Source organism: Zonotrichia albicollis, chromosome 25, assembly GCF_047830755.1.
Source record: "Zonotrichia albicollis isolate bZonAlb1 chromosome 25, bZonAlb1.hap1, whole genome shotgun sequence".
NCBI lineage: Eukaryota > Metazoa > Chordata > Aves > Passeriformes > Passerellidae > Zonotrichia > Zonotrichia albicollis.
Genome location: NC_133843.1, coordinates 2,680,394 through 2,701,494, shown reverse-complemented (window position 1 = coordinate 2,701,494; position 21,101 = coordinate 2,680,394). Strand labels below are relative to the sequence as shown.

General features: G+C 45.6%; 1 protein-coding gene across 1 annotated transcript; it reads left to right on the top strand.

Moving 5' to 3' along the window:
* Positions 1-972: 972 nt before the first annotated feature.
* Positions 973-20,961, top strand: TTC34 (tetratricopeptide repeat domain 34). The gene is made up of 8 exons (XM_026796782.2): positions 973-1,190; positions 2,118-3,700; positions 3,818-4,043; positions 5,643-5,835; positions 7,231-7,397; positions 7,829-8,093; positions 8,934-9,148; positions 14,699-20,961. Exons 2-8 carry the CDS (start codon positions 2,172-2,174, stop codon positions 15,215-15,217), a joined length of 3,114 nt encoding a protein of 1,037 aa, XP_026652583.2. The 5' UTR covers positions 973-1,190; positions 2,118-2,171; the 3' UTR covers positions 15,218-20,961.
* Positions 20,962-21,101: the final 140 nt, after the last annotated feature.

The following is a 21,101-nucleotide window of genomic DNA, read 5'->3' as shown; positions in this document are numbered from 1 at the left end:
ACGTAATGGGCAAACTCTTAATAAAATGTCAAAAAATCTCTATTCATCATAGAGAGGTTTTTTTACTCTTTTGAATGTCAAAGAATGTGGAGAAATAGAGTTGGACTTCAGAGTTGCCCTGGCTTAAAGGGACACCATCAGGCTAAACACTCCTAAAAACAGAGTTGATCTATTGCTGAAAACACTCTAATTGTTAAAAAATAAGGGTTATTATTTAAAAATAAGGGTTATTATTTAAAACATAAGCATTATTATTTAAAACATAAGGGTTATTATTTAAAAAAGAGGAGTAGTGATTTAAAAATGAGGATTACTATTAAAAATAATGTTTATGATGAAAATACAAGGCTTATTAATAAAAAATAAGGTTGAAAGTTTAGGCTGCATCATAGAGTTTGCTGTTTTGTATAATTCCCTGTATCTTGTCCTGCTGAGTGTCATGACCTGGGTTAGTTTCCTGAAGATGATGGGGAACATTTCTCCAAAGTGAGGAGGATCTTTTCCCCAAAGTGATGGGGATTCTTTCCCCAAGGTGAGGAGGATCCTTTCCCAAAAGTGATGAGAATCCTTTCTCCAAGGTGAGGGGAACCCTTTCCCTAAAGTGAGTGGAATCCTTTCCCCAAAGCGAGGAGGTTCCTTTCCCCAAGGTGATGGGGATCCTTTCTCCCAGATGAGGAGGATCCTTTCCCAAAAGTGATGGGGATCCTGTCCCAAAGGTGAGGAGGATTCTTTCCCCAAAGTGAGGAGGGTCCTATCCCAAATGTGGGTGGAATCCTTTCCCTGAGGTGAGCGGGATCCTTTCCCCAAGGCAGTGGAGATTCTTTCCCCGAGGTGAGGGGCATCATTTCTGTCAGATGAAGGGAATCATGCCCTGGCCATGCCCTGAGCATCCCTGCCGATCCCTCGGGATAAGGAGGGAGAAGCCCTGGCTGGGTTCCCGTCCCCGCCCCGCAGGACACGGGGACCGGGCAGTGTTTGCTGTCTCCAGGCAACACAGCTCCTGCCCTGTGCTCCCTCCCTCCTTTCTCCTTCCTTTCCTCCATCCCTCCTGTCCCAGCCCCGTCTCGTCCCCTCTCAGGTATCGGCAGTGTTGGGCTCAGGTGTGCGGGATGAGGAGCAGGAGCCTCGTCCTGTCTGCTGGGTGGAAAAAAACCCGATTTTATCCTCCTTCCTCCAGGCCAAGAGAAAAGGTAAGGGGTGGGTGAAGCATCGAGCCTCTGTCTAATGTGGCTCATGTGGCTCTGTCTTCTCCGTGTCCCCACCAGCGGCGACATTGATGATTAAAAATTTATCGAATGGTTGTCCCAGCCTCATTCATGGGCAGGGAATGCTGACCAAGGGGGGTGGGTGCTTTCTCTGTGAACCTCTGTGATGTTTCTCCTCGTGGCTTTACTCCCCCAGAAACCTGGCAGTGACCAAACCCTGGCTTTTCACAGCGCCTGGGCTTGCTGGCATCTGGCATTTGAAAAGCTGCTCCCTCCAAATGGAAAAACTTGTGTTCCAGAGCCCCTCATGGCTGATTTTCTGCTAAAATTCTGCTCCATGTTCCCGCATTGCTGATTTGTTCTCAAACCTCTGCTCCACAGCCCCTCAGTGATGATTTTCCGTCAAAACTCAGCTCCACAGCACCTCGTAGCTGTTTTTCTGCTAAAACTCTGCTTCACAGCCCCTCATTGATTATTTTCTATTGAAACTCTGCTCCACAGCCCCTCATGGCTGATTTTCTGCTAGAACCCTGCTCCACAGCCCACCATCACTGATTTTCTATCAAACCTCTGCTCCACAGCCCCTCATTACTGATTTCCTGCTAAAACCCAGCTCCACAGCCCCTCATTGCTGATTCTCCGATACAATTCTACTCCACAGCCCCTCATTGCTGATTTTCTGCTCAAACCCTGCTCCACAGCCCTTCACTGCTGGTTTTCTGACTCCAAGGCCCCTCATTTCTGATTTTCTGCTCCAACCCAGATCCACAGCCCCTCATGGCTGATTTCCTGCTCAAACCCTGCTCCACATCCCCTCATTTCTGATTTTCTGCTCAAACCCTGCCCCACATCCCCTCATTCGAGATTTTTTGCTCAACCCCTGTTCCACATCCCCTCATTTCTGTTTTCCAGGCCCCGGCAATGTCCGGCCCGTGATGCCACTCGGTGAAGGCCCAAGGCCCGGCCATGTCCCCTGAGGAGCTCGCCGCCCTGCTCTGTGGGGAAGGGGACGAACGCCTCTCCCTGCAGGAATTTCCAGCAGCCACAGCTTTTTACCTGGCTGCCTTCAGCTGCTGCGCCCCCACAGCAGTGCAGAGAGTGAACTCCATGGCCCACGCGCTCTGGGAGAGAGTGGTGGCCACCTTGGAGGCCTGGTGCCAAGGCAAGGCTCAGATCCCCAAAATCCAGAGCAGGAACTTGGCCGTGGTGTCCCTCAGCGTGGGAATAGCTGCGATTTTCCTCTCCACCCTCATCCCAAACAACGTGGTGGCCTCAGTGTACGAGCTGGAGGCCTTGCTGGGCCGAGGGTGCTCGGAGGAGGTGGTGAGGAAATGCAATCTCCTGCTGGAGGGTAACCCAAGGGGCTCCATGGAGCTGCTGCTGCTGAGGGCGCTGGCACGGGTGCTCTCAGGGACACAGGTTGGGAAAGGAATTGTGGATTATATCCAAGCTTTTGTGCTTCACCAAGCTGAGGCAGCAGCCTACGTGTGCAGCAGGCAAAGGGAGCACCTGCCCCAGGTTGTCCAGGCTTTTTCTGATCATCTCTCCACATGCCATGAGGAAAGCCCAAGCTGCAGCTCCTCAGAGCAATGGCTGGGTGAGTGCTACAGATTCCTGGCTGCGGTGGCACCAGGGCACGCCTGGGTGTGCAGGGCACGGGCAGCCCACCTGCGAAAAAAAGGAGAGTTTCAGGAGTGTGTGGCTGTTTGCACCAAGGCCCTTGAGGGATTCTCAGCTGAGAATCTCAGAGGTGAGGACGTTCTGGCTCTGCTCCTGGAACGAGCTGCTGGGTATTTCTTCCTGGGAGAATGCACGCAGGAAATGATGCAGGATTTAGCAGCAGCCTTTGCAGCAGACCCTGCCCAGGCAATGAAAGGCTTTGAAGAGCTTTTCTCAGCCTGTGATGCTGAGAAGGTCGAGGAGCAGGCCAGAGCTGCCCTGGAGGGGAGGTTTGCAGCCTACAGGGAGGCGGTGCGTGCTCGGGCTGAGCTCAGGGGCACCTGTGGCACGGAGCTGCTCCCTCCTGTCATCCAGACAATCCAGCTGCTCCTGCACATCTGCCCAGCGTCCAGCCGGGAGCTCAGGGTCCGGCTGGCAGACTGTCACCTCCTGCAGGGACACCCCAGGGCTGCCCTGGACATGTGTGAGCAGCTGCTGGCAGCAGAGCAGAGCACTTACCACAACACCCTGCTGGCACTGCGAGGCTTCTGCTCCCTCCACGCCCAGGACCACCACGGAGCCCTGCAGGACTTCCAGAGGGTCATCGAGCACGAGTCCCCACACCCCAGCAGCTGCATCAAAGCCCTGTGTGGGCGTGGGCTGATCCGTATTTCTGGTGGCAGCAATTACTTGACAGCTCTGGATTATATCACAGCTTGCCAGCTAAAGCTGGATGAAACCATCTTCACCATCAAATCCTACGTGCCATGGAACCAGAGGGGATTGCTGCTGAAGGTCCTCCAGGAGGAAGGACAGATGATGCTCCAGAAGAAGAGGTACCCAGGAGGCTGCTCAGTTTCCTTTCAGAAAAATCAAACAGAGCTGTGCACATCCCTGACCTTGAAGGTGTTTTGTTTTGTTGGCTTTTTTTTTTTTTTTTTTTCCCACTCCAGAGATGCCCCTGGGGTTTTCCAGCTGGCTTCTCTCTTGGTGGAGCTGGACAGCTCTGACGAGGCATCCCGGATCCTGTGTGCTGATGCCCTGTACCAGATGGGCCGTGGGGAGGAAGCCCATGAGATGCTGTCCCTGGCCCTCTCCAGAAACCCACAGAGAGCTCCTGTGCTGGCCAGGCTGGCCCTGCTGCAGCTCAAAAGGGGCTCTGTGTATGATGGCAACCAGGTAAGGAGCACCTGGAAAGCCTCATCCTCGGGGTCATTCCCTCCTCAGCAGCTGATTTGCCAGATTTTTCACATTAAATTACAGATTAATCCCTGTGTTCAGTGGTTTGGGTGCATTTCCCCTTTATATTTCCCCTTTGCTGTTAGAAGATCCCTGAATAGCAGCAGAGAGAGCTGTGACACAGTGAAACTTGGAGCCCACGTGTAGAACCTCTAGCAGAACTTAAAGGTGTAAATACACAGCTGATATTGCCATAAAATCATAGAATCACAGGAATTTGTGTTGGAAAAAGCCACACAAGGAGTCCCAGTTAAATCCAGCTCATTCCTCATGTGCTTTTTAATGGCATTTCTCAGCCCTTTAACCAGGCACAGCATCCTGTCCCTGGGGACAAATTATGGGATTGGGAATGTTCCCTTAGAGAAAAGAAGGCACAAATGCCACCTCCCCAATTAACCTAATGAAGCATTGCAGTAGAAAGACACAAATGCAGAAATTCCAATATCAGTCTGCAGTTTTCTTTCTGATAAATTGTGCTGGAAACCCTGAAAGCCATTCCAGCAAAGTTGATTCTCCTCGCCAGGATGACAAAGCTGAATTCCCAGGTTCTGCCATCAGAGGGAACTGTTGTATTCTTTTTAAAATGCCATATAAATTCTGCTAACCCATAAGGAGAAAGGTTTTGTTGTCAGCACTTTACTACTGCCTATGAAAAATAAAAGTTTGCTGTAATTTGCTGCTTTTAGGATGGCTGTTAATGAAGGGTGTGGCTTTATTACAGTGCTCTCTTTGGAAGCTGAATTTCCATCTGCAGCTTCTGCTGCAATTTCTGCATGGAACATCTGAAAATTTCTCTTCAAAATATTTTATCCCACCTGCCTGTCAGATGCCAATCACTTTTATCTATCAATAAAATAGAGAAATTTATGAGTTCAAGGGATGTGTCTGGTACATCAAGATAACTTTGTTCTTGTCCAGACTTCTCTGGCTCAGATTTGAATATTCAGTCTCTGCTGAGCACTGTAAAACCATCTTTTGATTCATTGTCATTGGAAATTATGTTTAAAAGGAGCTCTTTGAGGCAAAGATACCAAAGGTCAGACAGGATTCTTTTCCAGCAGGACAGTACTTTGTATGTTTGAATCCATGCTTTTCCCAGATTACCAATAACAATACTAAAAATAACCTACAGCACTTCTCTAATTTTCCATTAGTCCAGTGATTTTGATTTTGCAGTCAAAAAGGTCACTGGAATCCTTGTGTTCCACAGGAACATTCTCTTTTTTGGGCAATCATGCTGTATTTATAAGAACACTCCACTGCCAATGTGGATGCTGCTCAAAACAAAGCAAGCAGCACCAGATATTTGCCCAGAATTATTTCCACAGCTGCAGTGTTGGTAAGAAAAGATAATTCTGTTTTCTCCTGCATTCACAGCAGGGCTGTCTGAGGAGATAAATCAGGGAGATTTGTAATCCTGGGCTGGCTGAAGCTCCAGGGAGAAGTGGGGAAAGCTGGGGAAGGACACAAATCTCTCACACACAACCTCACACCCCATTCAACTCTTTCTCTGCTGCCTTTTCCTCTCCCGTCCTTAAGCTGCTGAGGAGGCTGATCAGAATTGGAGACTCCTCCTGCCTCCTGCCAGTGCTGGACATTTTCCAGGACGAGGACAGAAAGCTGCTGCAGAGCCACTGCCGCTGGCGAGCCCTGGCCATCCTGAAGGGCAAACAGGAGGCTGCTGCCATCAGAGAGGCCATTGCCCACCTGTCCTTTGCCATCCTTGCTGCAGGTAGGACACCAGGATGCCCGTGGGGATTTGTTCCTAAGCAAATCAGGGTGGGACAGGATGTGCAGATGTTCTCTGTCACCTCCCCGGTGAGGGCTGACACAGCACGTTCACCTGGGCCAGGAATTTTTAATTTTAAATTTCAAAACTTTTCAATTTTAAATTTCAATGAATTTTAAATTCCTTTAAATGGGTTTAGCTCAGTCCTACAGGAACATCACCCCCTCTTCTTCACCCACTGCAAAGAAGTGAATGCAGCCCCTCACACGTTTCACCACCCCAGCTTTCCCTCAGGAGAGAGACCAGGCTGACATGGAAATTCTTCCAAGTAAAACCATGTTTGTGTGGAAATCTGCCTTTCACTCTGAGCAAATGTTATGACAGCAGCACTGAGAAGAAGAGAGGCTGGCTGGTGGGAATGGAATAAAAACCCTGTTAATTGCTTGGAGATGGTTCCATTTCACAGCCCGTGCATTCCAGCTTATCAGCTCCCCACCTGCTAGAACAGATGCTTGTTAAGAAATAGATATTGTCTTTAGAGGAGCCAACTGGTAGAGCTCCAGAGTGATAATAACCTTTGGTGCAGAAGTTTTGGAGCAAATCAGAAGGGAGAAAACGCCTCATTACTGCAGAGGAATTGCTTGGAGCCTGTCTGCTGGCTGATCCCTGCAGGCAGCTGCATTTGCTGACCTCCCTATGAAAACATATTTCCAGTGGCACCGATGATTTATCTTCCAATATTGGATGCCACAGTTATTGATTGCAACCCTGGGCATGTTAAGATCCTTATCGAAATTGCCTTGGAAGGAAGGGATGTGTGGATGGCAGGCAGAGAAATGCTCTGCAGGCAGGGAATGGAGGGACCAGGATTTTCTCTGACAGCTCTATGTGTTTATTTGGGCAGCACTTGTGTGATAGCAGAGGGGGAAAAAAAGAAAAAAAAGCAGCTCAGTATCACAAATCCCAGAGCATATTAATTCTGGCAGGGAATTAGTCCCATCTGGATAACTCATTTATCCAAAACAATGTGTACCTTCCCTGCCTGTGGGAGGGGGCTGGGGACTCTTTAAGGTCCCTTCCAACCCAAACTATTCTGTGATTCTGACCCCATTTTATAAAAACAGCCAAATGGCTTCATGCCTCCACTCTCAATAATCCCAGATCTCCCTCTTGGGGCTTTCTCCTCTCATTCCTGCTGCTCCCACTCCAACCTGACACAGATTCTCCCTTCCTTTCAACACGTGGCAGGAATTCCACTTGCAACAACAATAAAGGAAGCTTCCACTTTAGCAAACTCTCATTGTATTCATCCTGAGGTTTCCTCAGGCCAAGTGGAGATTTTTTGGAACTTCCTGTGAGTATCCTTGTAGTAACCATGGCTGCCTCCCTGTCCTCCAGGTGGTTATGCTGAGGATTGCCTCCTCACCAGGGCTCAATGCTACGGGCGCCTTGGGCAGATGAAAACTGCAATTTTTGATTTTAATGCTGTCCTGAAGGAGGATCCCAGCAATGTGCAAGCTCTGAGCGGCCGAGGGTTTGTTCACCTGGCTCTGAAGCAGCAGAAGGTACTGTCCATGTGGGGCTTTGCTGGTTTTTCTGAGCAATAGGAGTGTAAATCACAGAGTTTGTTGTGGAATCACTGGAATCAGGAGTTTCTCACAGAATTTGGGCAGTGAAATGCTCTGGGTTTGGCTGGGTGTATGAACAGCTCATCTGGCTTTATTGATTTTCTTTCCCAAACCTGGGGAGAGTAGGGCTAAAACTTGGTCATGATTTTCTGTGATAACACAAGGAGCTTAAAGCACTTTGCAAATACTGATTCAAACCTGCCTTTATGACCTCCTATCAGCTTTGCAAATGGAAAAATTGCAGCACCAGGACAGGAAAGAGCAATGTTTTTCCATGGTTCAGCAGAGAACAGAAAGCAACTCAAAGAACAAATGATCAATACTTAATTATTGCTTCCATTTCTTTCCTTACTGTTGTTTTTCCACAGGAGGCAGTGCAAGACCTGATCTCAGCACTGAAGGTGGAGGCAGGAGCAGTGATCCCAGCAATCCTCTCCTTGAAGCCTGAAGCCCAAGGCTTGGTCACTGGGTGGCTCCTCCAGCATGGCAGGGCCACTCTCAGCGAGCTCATGGCCACCAAAGATGTCCCAGGAGAAACCCTCAGGGACCTTCTCACGATGGCAAAAGCACTGACCGAAGTCTGCAGGGCTGCACAACATCACATCTTCTACACTGATGTTCTGATGGCAAATGGTGAGTCCCAGTCCTTCAGCACTGCTGGTGAGGGAGCAGAAAATGGAGAGAAGTGAATATGAAATGTCAGGGGTGTTGCTGGGTGGTTCTGGATGGTGCTGGATAATGGTGGATGGTGCTGGACAATGCTCGATGGCGCTGGATGGAGAAGTTTGAAAACATTTTGGGACAGGGTATTCTTGGGATTTTAACTGCTCAGAGTGACCCTGAGATGCGTCAGAAAGTCTCTTTTCCCAGCCTGGTGGTCAAAGAAGGAGTCAGAACTCTTCAGTTCTCGTTCTCAAGGTTGTTTATTTTCTTATCTATAAAATTCTTTCTCCTGTCCTGCCAAGGTCCGCTCAGCAGGACAGACAGAGGCACACTGGTGTTATCTTTTATACTAAAAACTAAATGTACAATATTTACAATTCCTTCCCAATACCTATCACCTATGTCAGACAGTGAGCTTCTACCTTAAACCAATCCAAAAATGCAAACATCACAGCAGAAGATGGAAGCCAAGAAGAAGAAGGAGAAAGGCTGGACACACCCAGATCCCTCCATCTTGCCTCCTGAACCCTCATTCTAAAAACCAAAAAAAATCTATTTTCCACCCTGTGACAAACTGATTATTATTCTACTTAGACTTTCATTGCTTGCAGATCCTCATATGAGGTTGGTAACTTGCTCCATGGGTCATAATCAAAACCACAGGCATCTTGGGCTCAATTCCAACAGGATATGACAAAATTAACACCTTTAGACATGGACTGGCTTCCTGACCCCTGCCTCGCTGTGGTTTTTGGGTACTTTTCTCCCCGTGGGATAGATAATGGAGTTTGTGCTGATGTTCCCCAACAGGAAGGCACCAGGAGGCCCTCAAGCACCTGCAGGAAGCCTTTGGCCACTGTCCTGCTGAGGACACAGCCAGGGCTCGCCTGGCTGTGCTGCAGCTGCAGGGCAGGAACGTGGCAGGAGCAGCTGCCCCGCTCAGTGCCCTGGCCAGGAGAGATGAGAAGGACTTGGCCTTTCTCCTGAACTTTGTAGACACCAAGAAACAGCAGCATCTCGCTCAGGTACAGCCCTTTTAGTTTGGTCCCACATCTGTGGGTTCAGTGGGGAAAGAATTGGGAAGCAAAACTGGGATTTTGCAGGGATTGCTCCCTACTTTGAGGTGTGTGTGGGGAGTTCCAGCAGATGGACAGGGCACAAATTGGCTTTTCCTCCTGCCAGGTCAGGGAGTTGGAGCCAAAATTCTTCCACTGCAGTGACCTTGATCAGTCTCTGATCATCCATCATTGCCACATCTGAAAAATTAGGATTCCTTTTTGGTCTCCTTGGCACAAGAGCTGGTGATGCTCACACAGAAATTCAGGGGGTGTGAGGGCGGCAGGCAGGGATTTAACAGATCATTGCTGATTGTTGTACTCTGGGGGACACATGGATGGCTCCTGGTGAAGGGGGATTCATGTTTTGTTCATTTTCATGGTGAAAAGAGCTAAATATTTAAATTCAGTGACATTAAATGCTTCCATCCTTCTCTTGTGCAACATTTAGGATTTCTAATATGATCTCATTTTTACAAAATTAAAGGTTTTGAGGCTGGTTTTCTTAGCTAAAACTGACACAGCAATGCCACAAACCTCTGATCCCCCCCAAGTATTTATTACTCACCATTTTTTCCTGTTTCTCCCCCAAAGTACACCCAGAAAGTATCCCCAATAACAAGACAAGAGAAGGTCAGATTGATGGTGAAGAGTTTTAACACTCAGCCAAGCATCTGCAATTCTGATTACCCAGAAGCTCTGCGTTCTGAGAATCAGTTTGCTTCCTTTTATTCAATTTGTTGCTGGTGTGCACCCTGGTGAGAAGCTATATTGTTATGCTCTCTCCCAGGTTATATAAAACAAACAACATGCTGATATCCTTAATGCAGCAAGAGGAGCCCTTGGAATGTATTTGAACAGAACAGCAGGAGAATATAAGTAAACAAGTATTAATTTACCAGTCCCCAGACATGACCCATTACAGAGAAAAGAGCCCCTCTCTTCTAAATAATGTAAAAAGTTCAGTCTTAGGGGGAAGAGTTGGAAGATTTCAGAGGCAATTTGCAATCTTCCACTTTAGAAAGTTGATAAAGGAACAACTGAGGCTGTGACTAGGGAGGCCCTAAGGAGGTGTCTGTAAATGAAGACACATTTTAGAGCTGAATTTCCCCTGCTTCACATCACTCCTTCTGTGGGGGTCTCACAGCCCTGTCCATCCATGCTGCTTCCCTTCTGAGGAATACAGGAGGAATGTTCTTTGCTGTCAGGAAAAAAAGAAAAATGAAAACAAAAAAATCAAACTAATATTTGTATCATTTATACTGCTCTGGCAAGTGAGAACTCACTGGTGCCACAGGTGAGTGAAGCCTTTAAAGTGGGAGAGAAACTTATTTCTGTCTCTTTTTGGCAGCTGTGTCTGAAATAAAACCCTTCACTGTGGCTTGTTTATCATGAGAGATTGAGACAAGAGGTTTGACCAGGCTGATTTCAAAACTGGAGCCCAATACCAGGGTTGGGAGTTTAAAAAGAAAACATTGCTCCCGTTCATCTCATGCTTTTAAATGTTTGAACTCAAGCACCTGGGGATTTTTAGATGTATTTTGTGACCAGGGGATGAGTGTGTGCTCTCTGGGGTGTGGAAGGAATTGTTTCATCCACCTGCCCAGTGTCTCAAAGGATTTCCCAGCAGCACTTCCTTTTGCCTGTCAGGTTATTCTGGTTTGTGAAAGAAAGATCTCAATAAAAGGAAAGTTTTAAAAGCTTTCATGGAGAATTAATGCTAAAATTCCCAATGATGGCCTGACTTTGCCAGGGTTTCTATGCTTGGAGTTTGCTCTGCTCCTGAATTTCCCCGGTAGGAGAAGAAGAGTTCAGAGTTCACACCCAGTCTCAGCACCCCAGCACAAAAGCATTTCTGCCACATTGGTTTTTTTTGAGAATTTGGAATTACAGGCATTTTAAAAACGTGTCATCATTACCCTGGAGCCAGGTCTGAAGAGCTAAAAATAGTTCTCCATAAGCTGAATAGGAAAGGGTGGAGGAAGGAGAGAGCTCCTTGATGTACTCTTTCTTGTTTCATGGAAAACAAAGCCATAAAATTCTCCCATTATTTATAGCGAAAGGGGTCCCATGCTGAGAAATTTGTAAACAACTGGGAGAGCCCCATGGGAGCAGGAATCTGAAAGATTTATCAAGCTGCAAAAGGTCAGAGGAAGGGAGTTTGCTTTGCTGCTCGTGCAGCTTCAACCCTTGGCTCTCCTAAGTCAGAGGTAAATGCACGACTGATTCCCAACCCCTCACACAGATCCTGGGATGCTGTGGAGATCCACATTCCTACAAAAAAAGTCTCCAAAACTACAAGGACTGTGCCAGAATTAGGTGAAGTTGCCATTCTACATGTCCTTCATGGCATGTGCAGGTGGAGAAGGAAAGATTTGCTCCAAACTCCTCTGGAAGCACCCAACCCTCTGCCAAAGCTCAGAGTTCATCATTCCATCTGCTGGGATTTACTGCTCAGGGAATGACCCTTGGCCATCATTCCATGCCCAGTAAGCTCCTCACTCTTTTTCTTTCTAAGGAATTAAGCCTTGGTCACATCATAAGATTGGTCCCTAGGGACTGGAACCAAAAATGCCACAAAAATATGGGTGAGTTCAGTGCTTTACTGAGGTGCCTTACTCAGTGAGGTGCCTTACTCAGTGAGGTGAATAGATGGAAAAAAGGGACACAGAGACCCAATCCAGGGATCCACTCATTGCCCTTTCCAGGTGGCATCTGAATTATTTCAGTCTGGAAGCCAAAATCAAACTTTTAGTGACAAGTTGGCCTCCAGTTCCCCTGGAATGCACTCTGAGGATTTTCCTGCCCTTCCAGCTCACCTGCAGTGAGGCTGATGACAAAAATGCTCCTCCAAGGCCACGTGCAGGGAGCAGCTGAACTCAGCCATGCCATCCCCTTCTGCCTTCCTTTGCCTTCTCTCCCTGGGCCTGGTTTTCATCTTTGTCTCTATTAGGAGATAATATGCAAGCTGCTGATTAATCCTTCCCTGTTACACCCCAAAAACATCCCAGCTCAGGTCCCTTAAATCAGGCAGAGCCAAAAGAGAATCCAGAATCCAGCTGCCCAACCTTGCTCCATCTGCAAGGGTGAAAGGGAATCCTTGATTTTCAGATGGGTTTTTTTCCTCCAAGCGTGGCAGGAAAGGCAGAATCTCATGGCTGGATGTGAGGACTCTCAGGGAAATGTGAAAAAATGCAACATTGAAATATTGCTCAGTGAATACATGCAATATTGTGGTGCAATAACCCCAAATGCCCCAGGTTAGAGCAGGAAAACCTCCGACATCAGATTCAGCATTCAGCACAACAACAGCCATTGTGTTTTCTTCTGCCTCTGAGACAACAAATGCGCCTTTAGAGGCTGAAAATGACAATTTAACTACACAAACACAAAGCTATCTTGAGGAACTGCACTGAGTTCCTTGGAACAATGTGATCCAGAACTCTGGAATTTCTAGGGGGGAAAAAAACAACACCTTCTCTTGCCAAGATGCTCCTCAGGCAGCTGCAATTCCACCTTGATCCCTTAAATTCCTGCCACTGAGGGGACACTGAGGAATTGTCTTAAAAACATTTCAAAGGACAAAGCAGATGTGCTGCTCTTTAAACGTACAAAGACATCTGAGATGAAAATTTATGGCCAGAATTGTTAAAGCCAGGGGTTGACACTATTTGGGGAGAAGTCCTATTGCTATTTCTCAGTGTGGAAGCTGAGAGACTCCTTAATAAATATGATTAGGTCATATTTACTTATCAAGAAAATATATGTCATATATATTTATCAAGAAAAATAGCAATATACATATATTTAATGTATTGTATATATTTATATATATGATATTTATTTAGCAATATATATTATATAGATATATATATATTCCTATATATAAAAATAGCAAATATATATATATATATATATATATATATATAGTGCATTATAATGAAATAATTGGGGCAGAATTCCTCCTAAACCATGAGGACAGGCTAAATATTTTCATGCCACTGCTCTCAGATGAGGTGCTGGGACTTGCCCTGCAGTATTGATCCCTGTCCTGCAGAACCTGTTCTCAGTCCTGGCAGACAGAAATCAATCCCAACCTCAGTCAGGCGAAATAAAAAGGGAACACAAAGAGACTGAAGGACCTGACCTGGCTGTCAGGTGTGGCTACTAAAATAGTGGCTGGGCTGGCTGGATTTGTGCATCAACAAGCAGGAATTACCCCTGAAATGAAGAGGATGGAAATATTTATCTTTTGCTTGAGCCTTGTTTGGCCCAGCCTATTGTAAGCCCTCAGCTGCTGATGGCAGCCTTGTTTATAACCTGAATATTCTCTCTGCTGCATCACATTAAAAGCTTTATTTATTACCAATAAAGGGGAATAATGAGAAATCCATTTCAGGCAAATACTTCTAATGGACTTTTCTTCATTGACCTCCATGAACCTAAAAATTACGAGGCTTTTTCAGCCTTCTCTATTTTCTTGTTGTTGTTTTTCCCTTCAGATGAGGGCAGAGAGTTCAAATTGTACTCAAGATTAACAATTAGCAAAGCCACCAGTTGGCCTTTTTGTTTTTTTCTACATCTTAGGTAAGCACCAGTAGAGACAAAAATTTCATTTTTACCTCTTGCATTTGTGGGACAGCACCTGGAGATGTTGGTCCAGGCACCTTTTTGTCCATCACTCCTAAGGAATTTAAACAAATTCAGAAGAAATTCTGTGCAGAAACAAAAGACTTCAGAAGCTCCTGAGATAACAGCAAGTTCCCAGTGAGCCAAGAGTTTTATATCTTGTTCATATCATAAGATTTGCCTTGGTCATATCTTAAAATTGAATAGATGGAAAAAAGGGACACAGAGACCCAATCCAGGGATCCACTCATGGCCCTTTCCAGGTGGCACCTGAATTATTTCAGTCTGGAAGCCAAAATCAAAATTTTAATGACAAGTTGGACTCCAATTGCCCTGGAAGGCACCCCAAGGATTTTCCTGCCCTTCCAGCTCACCTGCAATGAGGCTGATGACAAAAATGCTTCCCCAAGGCCACATGCAGGGAGCAGCTGAACTCTTATCTGTAGGCAAAAATTATTATTTCTCCAGCTAGATGCAATTCCAACATTTGATAAAACAACTAACATTTGTTAGTGTCTGTGTGTATGACCAGTCCAGACGAGATTTATTTTTCCCCCCTAATTTTTTTGCCCTTTATGTCACTATAGGATACAAAACAACACGAGTGCACACACTGATGCTCTCAAGCTGAAAAAAGGGAAGTTTATGTTTTGACTCAACATTTATAGTTTTCTAAAAGTGACAGTGGATTGGAAGGTGACAGTGCCACCTCTCCAATGGCACTGGACAAACTAACAATCTATCCAAATTTTTTTCTTCCACAAAAAATTGCAAAACAAGAAGTTATTTACAGAAAGTGCGTGAGAAAGTTCGTAAACATCAGAAAGCTTCGAAAATCTTTAAAAATCAGGGCATTTTTGTTAACTAACGTGGATTCCTCTGTCCCCACAGGCAGCAGCCCAGGAAGGGAAGGTGCTGATGAGAGGCCACAACCACCAGCAGGCTCTGGGCTACCACAGCCTGGCTGTGCTGGCCAGCAGGGCCAACCCCAGGTACCTGAGGCACAGAGCTGCCTGCCTGATGCACCTGAAAAAATACGAAAAAGCTCTGAAAGACATGGAGAAAGTGATCCAAGGGCATGGCTCTAACAGCCCAAAAACCCAGGCTGGGGATCACTGCTGCCAGGGCTTCCTGCTGCTGGCCCTGGCTCAGGAGGAGGCAGCAGTGCAGCACTACATGCAAGCCCTGCAGCTGGACGAGCCCCTGGCCCTGGGCACCATCACTGAGTGCCCTGGCAGGGAATCTTTAACCCAAACTTTTCACAAAATTGCACAATATAACTTTGAGAAGCAGCGTTATGAAGAGGCCTGGAAAATCACGGACTATGGGCTTAAAATTGATAAGAGTTCTGAGCTCCAGAAGCTGAAAGCGAGACTGAAAAGGGAGGCATCGAGCTGCAGCATACATTGATTGCTCTCTCGGGGGATTTTCCAGTCTGATTGCTTTCTGGGAGGCTGCAAGAATGAAGGAAAGATGAGGAAGATAAGAAAGATGAGAAGCTGGTGATAAATATGCAACAGACACTGGACCTGGAGTAGAAAGTTTAAGGCAGCAAAACAAAACTGACCAAGAGAGCAATGAGGAAAAAAGCAAATTGCAGCATTCAGGATTCCTTAAAATTATTGTGGATTATGTAAACTCCCCATTGTGAAAAAAACCTTTTTTTCTGGTTAAACAACAAATTCTAACAGAGGGGTTCCAGTTCTACAGAAGGAAAACATTCCAATCACTTGCAGCCCATGAATAATAATCATGTATTTCCTAAGCTAGCATTTTATGAGCTTTAACACTTACTGTTCCATCAATTTGCTTTATTTTTATGGGCCAGTCAAAAGGATCAGTCAAAATAACTCCTGTAAGGTGTTTGTGAAGGCTCTTTTTGTTGGTTTCTACTGGAAGGAAATTGATCCAATTTTATTTTTCAGCTTGCAAATGGAGCCAACAGTTATTTAAAGGCATCATTTCATGCTTGGAAAGAAGCCCTCCCACAGCTTCTTGATGCCCATTATGGAGGAAAAGCCTCCTCAGTGTCACTAGGGTTAAAATGGAATTTGAAGGAGTGTGTTAAACCCTTCTCCTGCCCCACTCTTGGATGAAGGATCTGCCCTGGTGGGAATGCAGTGGATTTGTCAGGATCAGCACCAATATCAGGGATGGGGCAGCAGAAATCCCAAACAAACTGTTCTGCTGGCCCAGGGACAGTGAAATAACACAAACAGAAGCAGAAAGGACCCAGGTGGGGCCCAGAGCAGCAGCTCCCTCCGTTGTTTTGTCTCCAAAGGAGTTGTCCCAATGTTTTTGGAGTGTAGTAGCACAACCATGGAGAAAAACAGAATCTGCTGCTGAAAACAAAGATGAAAGCAATGCTGAGGAGTGCCCTGCTGCTTTGATTAGGATGAAAGGGAAGAGGAAGTATTCTCTTTTTTGCTGTGTTGTTGTCTCAAAGGCACCATTCCAGGGTGGATCTTCCTTCAGCAGCCTTGGGATCAGCCCACAGCAATGGCACAGCCTGGAACCTTCCACCTTTTCCTCTTTGCATGCTCCTTTTCTCTGCCCTAAGAGCACAGGTGAGACTGAGCTTCTTGCCCTTTAAATTCCATTTTAATCCTTGTGACACCGATGAGGCTTTTCCCCCATAATGGGCATCAAGATGATGTGGGAGAGCTTCTTTCCAAGCACGAAATTATATCCTTAAACAACTGTTGGCTTCATTTGCAAGCTGAGGATATATCCTCAAGGAATTCTGCTGGAAATGTCACACAGCTGTGAAGAATTCAAATATATTTATATTAATCAAGATTAATGTAATCAAGAAGAAAATACAGCCCAATAAAAGATGAAACTGGATACCTGTTTGTAATTCAGCTTGAAGTCATTAATTAATTACAGCTTAAATATCTGTAGCTTATTCAGCCCTGAGCTCTGTACAGACACTACCAACTATTTCCTTGCCTTCCATAAATTTTATTTCTTCAAAATATTCTGCTAACTGTGTTGCACATCATCACCAGGTAACGAATGCTGAAATGTGAAATCATGGTTGAGAATGTTCCTGCACAAACAGCACCCTGCCAGGCCTGCCCTCTGAAATATTCAACATTCCTTCAAAGCATGTGAAAGGAAAATCAGATGTGAGAATATTTGCATCACAAACAGAGTTAGACAAGGGAAGTTTCCTGACCTCAGTGCTCTGCAGTCCAGCAGGCAAAGAACAGCTTAGAAATGATGGCAAAGTGTTTGGAATTAAATATTCCACTAGAAGCTTTTCCTCAGGGTTCAGGCAGAGCTAAACTGAGCTTTTGTGATCTCAGAAGGTTTCATTTCCTTTCAAACCCCATCACTCCCATTAATATTTCCTATTTCACTTCGCTGTGCACTCCCAGGTACTGAGGGAACCCAAACACAGGAACCAACTTCTGCAGCTGCTCTGGAAGCTGACACATCTCCAGGGAATTCTTTTTCCTGCCTTTGAGCCCAGGTCATTGTCCTTCCCAGCTCCAGAGCTGGTGGAAGTGTGGCTCTGGCCCAGAGCCATGCAAACCCAGGAATTTAATGAGTCTCCTTGTGCCCAAGTGAGGACAGTCCCCTTGGCTTGCAGGGGCAGATGTTCCACTCTAATGACAGCTAATCTAAAAGCCATTTCTCTCACCATCATGCCCCTGCAGAAGATAAACTGTTATCATTGTGCTGCTGCTGCTGCATCCAGCAGTTTCCAATTTGCCAGGGCTCCGAGGAGCTGCTGCCACCAGAAATTGGATGTGGTACATGAAATGATCTCTGGCACTGCAGCCTGCCTTGGGAGCCTTGGCTGCTTCCCTTGGATTTCAGCCACGCTGATCTGGGCTGGGATCTGCTGCTTCTCAGCCATTACTCAGTGGCACCTCAAGAAAAGCAGGTCATTGTTTAGAATCCAAAGCTGGGGGATTCAGGAGATTCCTTCCCCTCCTGCTCCTACTGTGCATTTCAGGAATGACTTTTCCATATCAGGAATGACTTTTTCAGAGACTGCACCTGCCCACAGGTGTGTACACACAACCCTGAGCACTGGAGCAGTGGTTTCTTGGCTCCCAGAGGTGCCTGAAGGGCAGAAAACAAACAGTTGATATTCCTGATGTTGCTGATATTGCTGAAATTGCTGGTATTGCTGGTATTGCTGATATTGCTGGGATTGCTGGTATTGCTGGTATTGCTGATATTGCTGGGATTCCTGGTATTGCTGGTTGTAGTTCTCAGCAGCTGAGGATGTTTGAGAATGGGTGGGGAACAAATTTCCACCCCAAATGGGAGGCTGGAGAACGTGAGCCAGTCCCAAAGATGTCAGCAGAGAGTGGAAACCACTCATGATCAGAGTGATGCTGTTTTAATGCCTCACTAATGAGGCAGCAATTGAGAAAAGTGAGAAAACAGCTCCTGTCCTGGCCCTCCCTGAAGTCACAGCCTGGTGCCACTGACCCTCTGGGTGCCACGCCTCAATACAGGTGTGGAACCTTCACCTCGAACGTGTGCAACCAGGTAATTTCCAATTAATTCACTTCCAAAGTCTGCCTTGGGCACAACATGTATGGCCAAAACCTCCTGGAAACCTTGGCAAGGCTCCCTTGTGTCCCTGAGAGCCGCTGGGGACACGTTCTGTGCCAGAGCAGATGTGGTTTAGGTGTGTCACCAGCCAACCTGATCATTTCTGTGTTTCTGTGTCCCCTACACAGCCCCAAAGAGTCAGGAGTTGCAGAGAATAAACAAGAAGAAGAATTTCCCGCTGGACTCTAAAGAAAATTAAGAGCAGTAGCTCATAATCAGTTTGCATGCCTCATTCCTGAACTGCATCAGTAAATGAGAAAATTTAGCTGTAAGGCCAGGGGGGGATTGTAGGAGGGAGCAGGAGGATGTTAATGATTCCATTCCACCCTGGTTTGCATTTTGTTATCCCCCTCATTTGTGCTCTCATCTCCAGGTGGGTGCTGCCACACCAGAAACCTCCTTGGGGTAACCCAGAGTGAGGGACCTGGAGTCCCCACAGGGCCCCAGGCTCAGATCCAGATCAGTAGTGGATGAAATGGAAAACTGACAGGGATTAGCATTTCCCTACTTGAAATGACCACCTCAGAGAGCTTCTTGATTGCTTGGAAAGCTCAGATGTGCTGTTAGAAGACATTCCAGCACTGGTAATGTGCTCCATCTGTTCTCTGCAAGTCACAAATTTCAAATCTGAAATTATTGGGAACACCTCTGAGTGCCTGTCACGGTGTAGGGTTTGTTCTCCCACTGTAGATTTGAACAATGGGAACAATTATACCTTGCCTTGTGCTAATTTTTGCAGCCTTGCCAAGAGGATTTTCTGCAATGTTGTTTCTTTTCTTCTCGTGCATCATTTGGCCATTCTTGATCAGCTTCCTGAAGTAAGCAGGTAATTAATTAGCCATCTACAGAAATTGCCCTGTGTCCACAGCATTAATGTGCTTGGATGTTTTAATTGATTGCATTCTCAAACGGCTTGGATGCCTTAAATGCCAGCTAATGCAATCCAATTAAGACTCTTAATAAACCTGCCTGATGAACTGCAGGATAATCACACATCAAGCACAGATGTAGAGGAAAATGCCATGGAAGTGACAGTTCAGAATGGGCTGTGTCATTTGGGAAGATCCAAACCATTCTCAGCAGGAAAACTGGGAACATTCCCTCTGGCTGGTGCTGGGTTTGGGGCCCAGGACCTGATCCAACACAACTTTTAAACACACATTTTCACCAGTTTTCCTATTTCACACAGTCATGGAACAGCCCAGGTTGGAAAGGACACCAAAATGTCATGTGAGCCAAGCTCAGTGGGAAAGGGGTCCTGGATAAGATTATCCATCACCCTGCCCAGCCTGGGAAATATTATAACCTTCCAGTGAGCTGGACCTTATCATGTCCCTGGGGTGGCTCTTCCAGTGATTGATTATTCTCACTGGAAAAAAAAAATAATTCTTTTATCAAGATTAAATCAAGATTAAACTTCTCCCACTCCAACATCCTTTTAGCCCTCATCTCCCACATGAAAATAACTCAATAATCACCCTGAGGGAGCACAAATGCAAAGGAGATTTCAGGTGATATGGAGGGGGGAGGCTCTTAAAAATATAATTCAAAGAAAATTAGCTGAGGCAGCAGGAAATTAAATAAACTCCTACTGGGATAGGATGTGAAGTTCCAGTAGTGCCCCACAAGTAACTCACTTGAAGATGGTGCAGTGTCTTTGTGGCAGCTCTGGAGGTCTTTCCTCAGCCCAAACAGAGATTAGGGATTTAATGGAGCAATCTGTGTGAAATTCTCTGCTCTGTTCTGCCAGATGCCAGACAAGACATAATAGCTCCTCTGGCATCAATGTCTATTAATCTAATGCTGACTTTGATTCTCTGTGTGACTCCCTTTCATCTGTAAAATGGGGATAATTCTCTCTTTCAGATGCCTGTCAGTACCTCTTCGTTCTGGGTACATGGTGCTTTGAAGATGACATTATTTGTACATTTTCTATTATTGTCAAAAAGCTGCACCTTGTCCCTGTCCCCTGTCCCTGTCCCCAGCCCCTTGAAAACAGGAATTATCTCCTTTCCATTTTTAAAAGCAGTACATTTAATGAAACAGCTGAAACTTGCATGTGCTCTGTTAACTGAAAATAATTTAAGGTACAATATCTGAGGTTTATTTTGTTTGGAATCTGTCTTTCTATACAGCAAAACAAGGCAAAAAAAAATACCTTTATGCCTTTCTAGTTAGGTACATGGAATTTTGAAGTGTTTTTTTCATTTAGAATATAATTGCAATACTGAAATAATTACAATACTGAAATTGAGTGTGAAAATGAGACACCTGCATTCCAGAAGTCTTGAAAAACCTCTTGAGGAAAAAACCTCTGAAACTTGCATGTGCTCTGTAACTGAAAATAATTTAAGGTAAAATATCTGAGGTTTATTTTGTTTGGAATCTGTCTTCTTATACAGAAAAACAAGGCAAAAAATATCTTTATACCTTTCAAGTCATGTGCATGTAATTTTGAAGTGGTTTTTTTATTAAGAATATAATTGCAATACTGAAATAATTACAATACTGAAATAATGACAGTACTGAAATTGGGTGTGAAAATGAGACACCTGCATTCCAGAAGTCTTGAAAAAACTCTTGAGGGAAAATGGTAAAGCACCTAATGGAAAAAGAGAACTTTCCTAAGAATTATTTACTGGAATAAAGGGAATTCTCCAAATGCTGAGAAGCCAGGAAATCACCTTGTCCTCTTAAAGGCAGCCCAGCTACACAG

What these genes read in the sequence shown, in the direction of transcription:
- TTC34 (XM_026796782.2), top strand. Translation starts at nt 2,172, where the DNA reads ATGTCCCCTGAGGAGCTCGCCGCCCTGCTCTGTGGGGAAGGGGACGAA. An exon ending in CTTTGCCATCCTTGCTGCAG is followed by an intron (nt 5,836 to 7,230) that starts GTAGGACACCAG and finishes CCTGTCCTCCAG; the next exon opens with GTGGTTATGCTGAGGATTGC. An exon ending in TGATGTTCTGATGGCAAATG is followed by an intron (nt 8,094 to 8,933) that starts GTGAGTCCCAGT and finishes GTTCCCCAACAG; the next exon opens with GAAGGCACCAGGAGGCCCTC.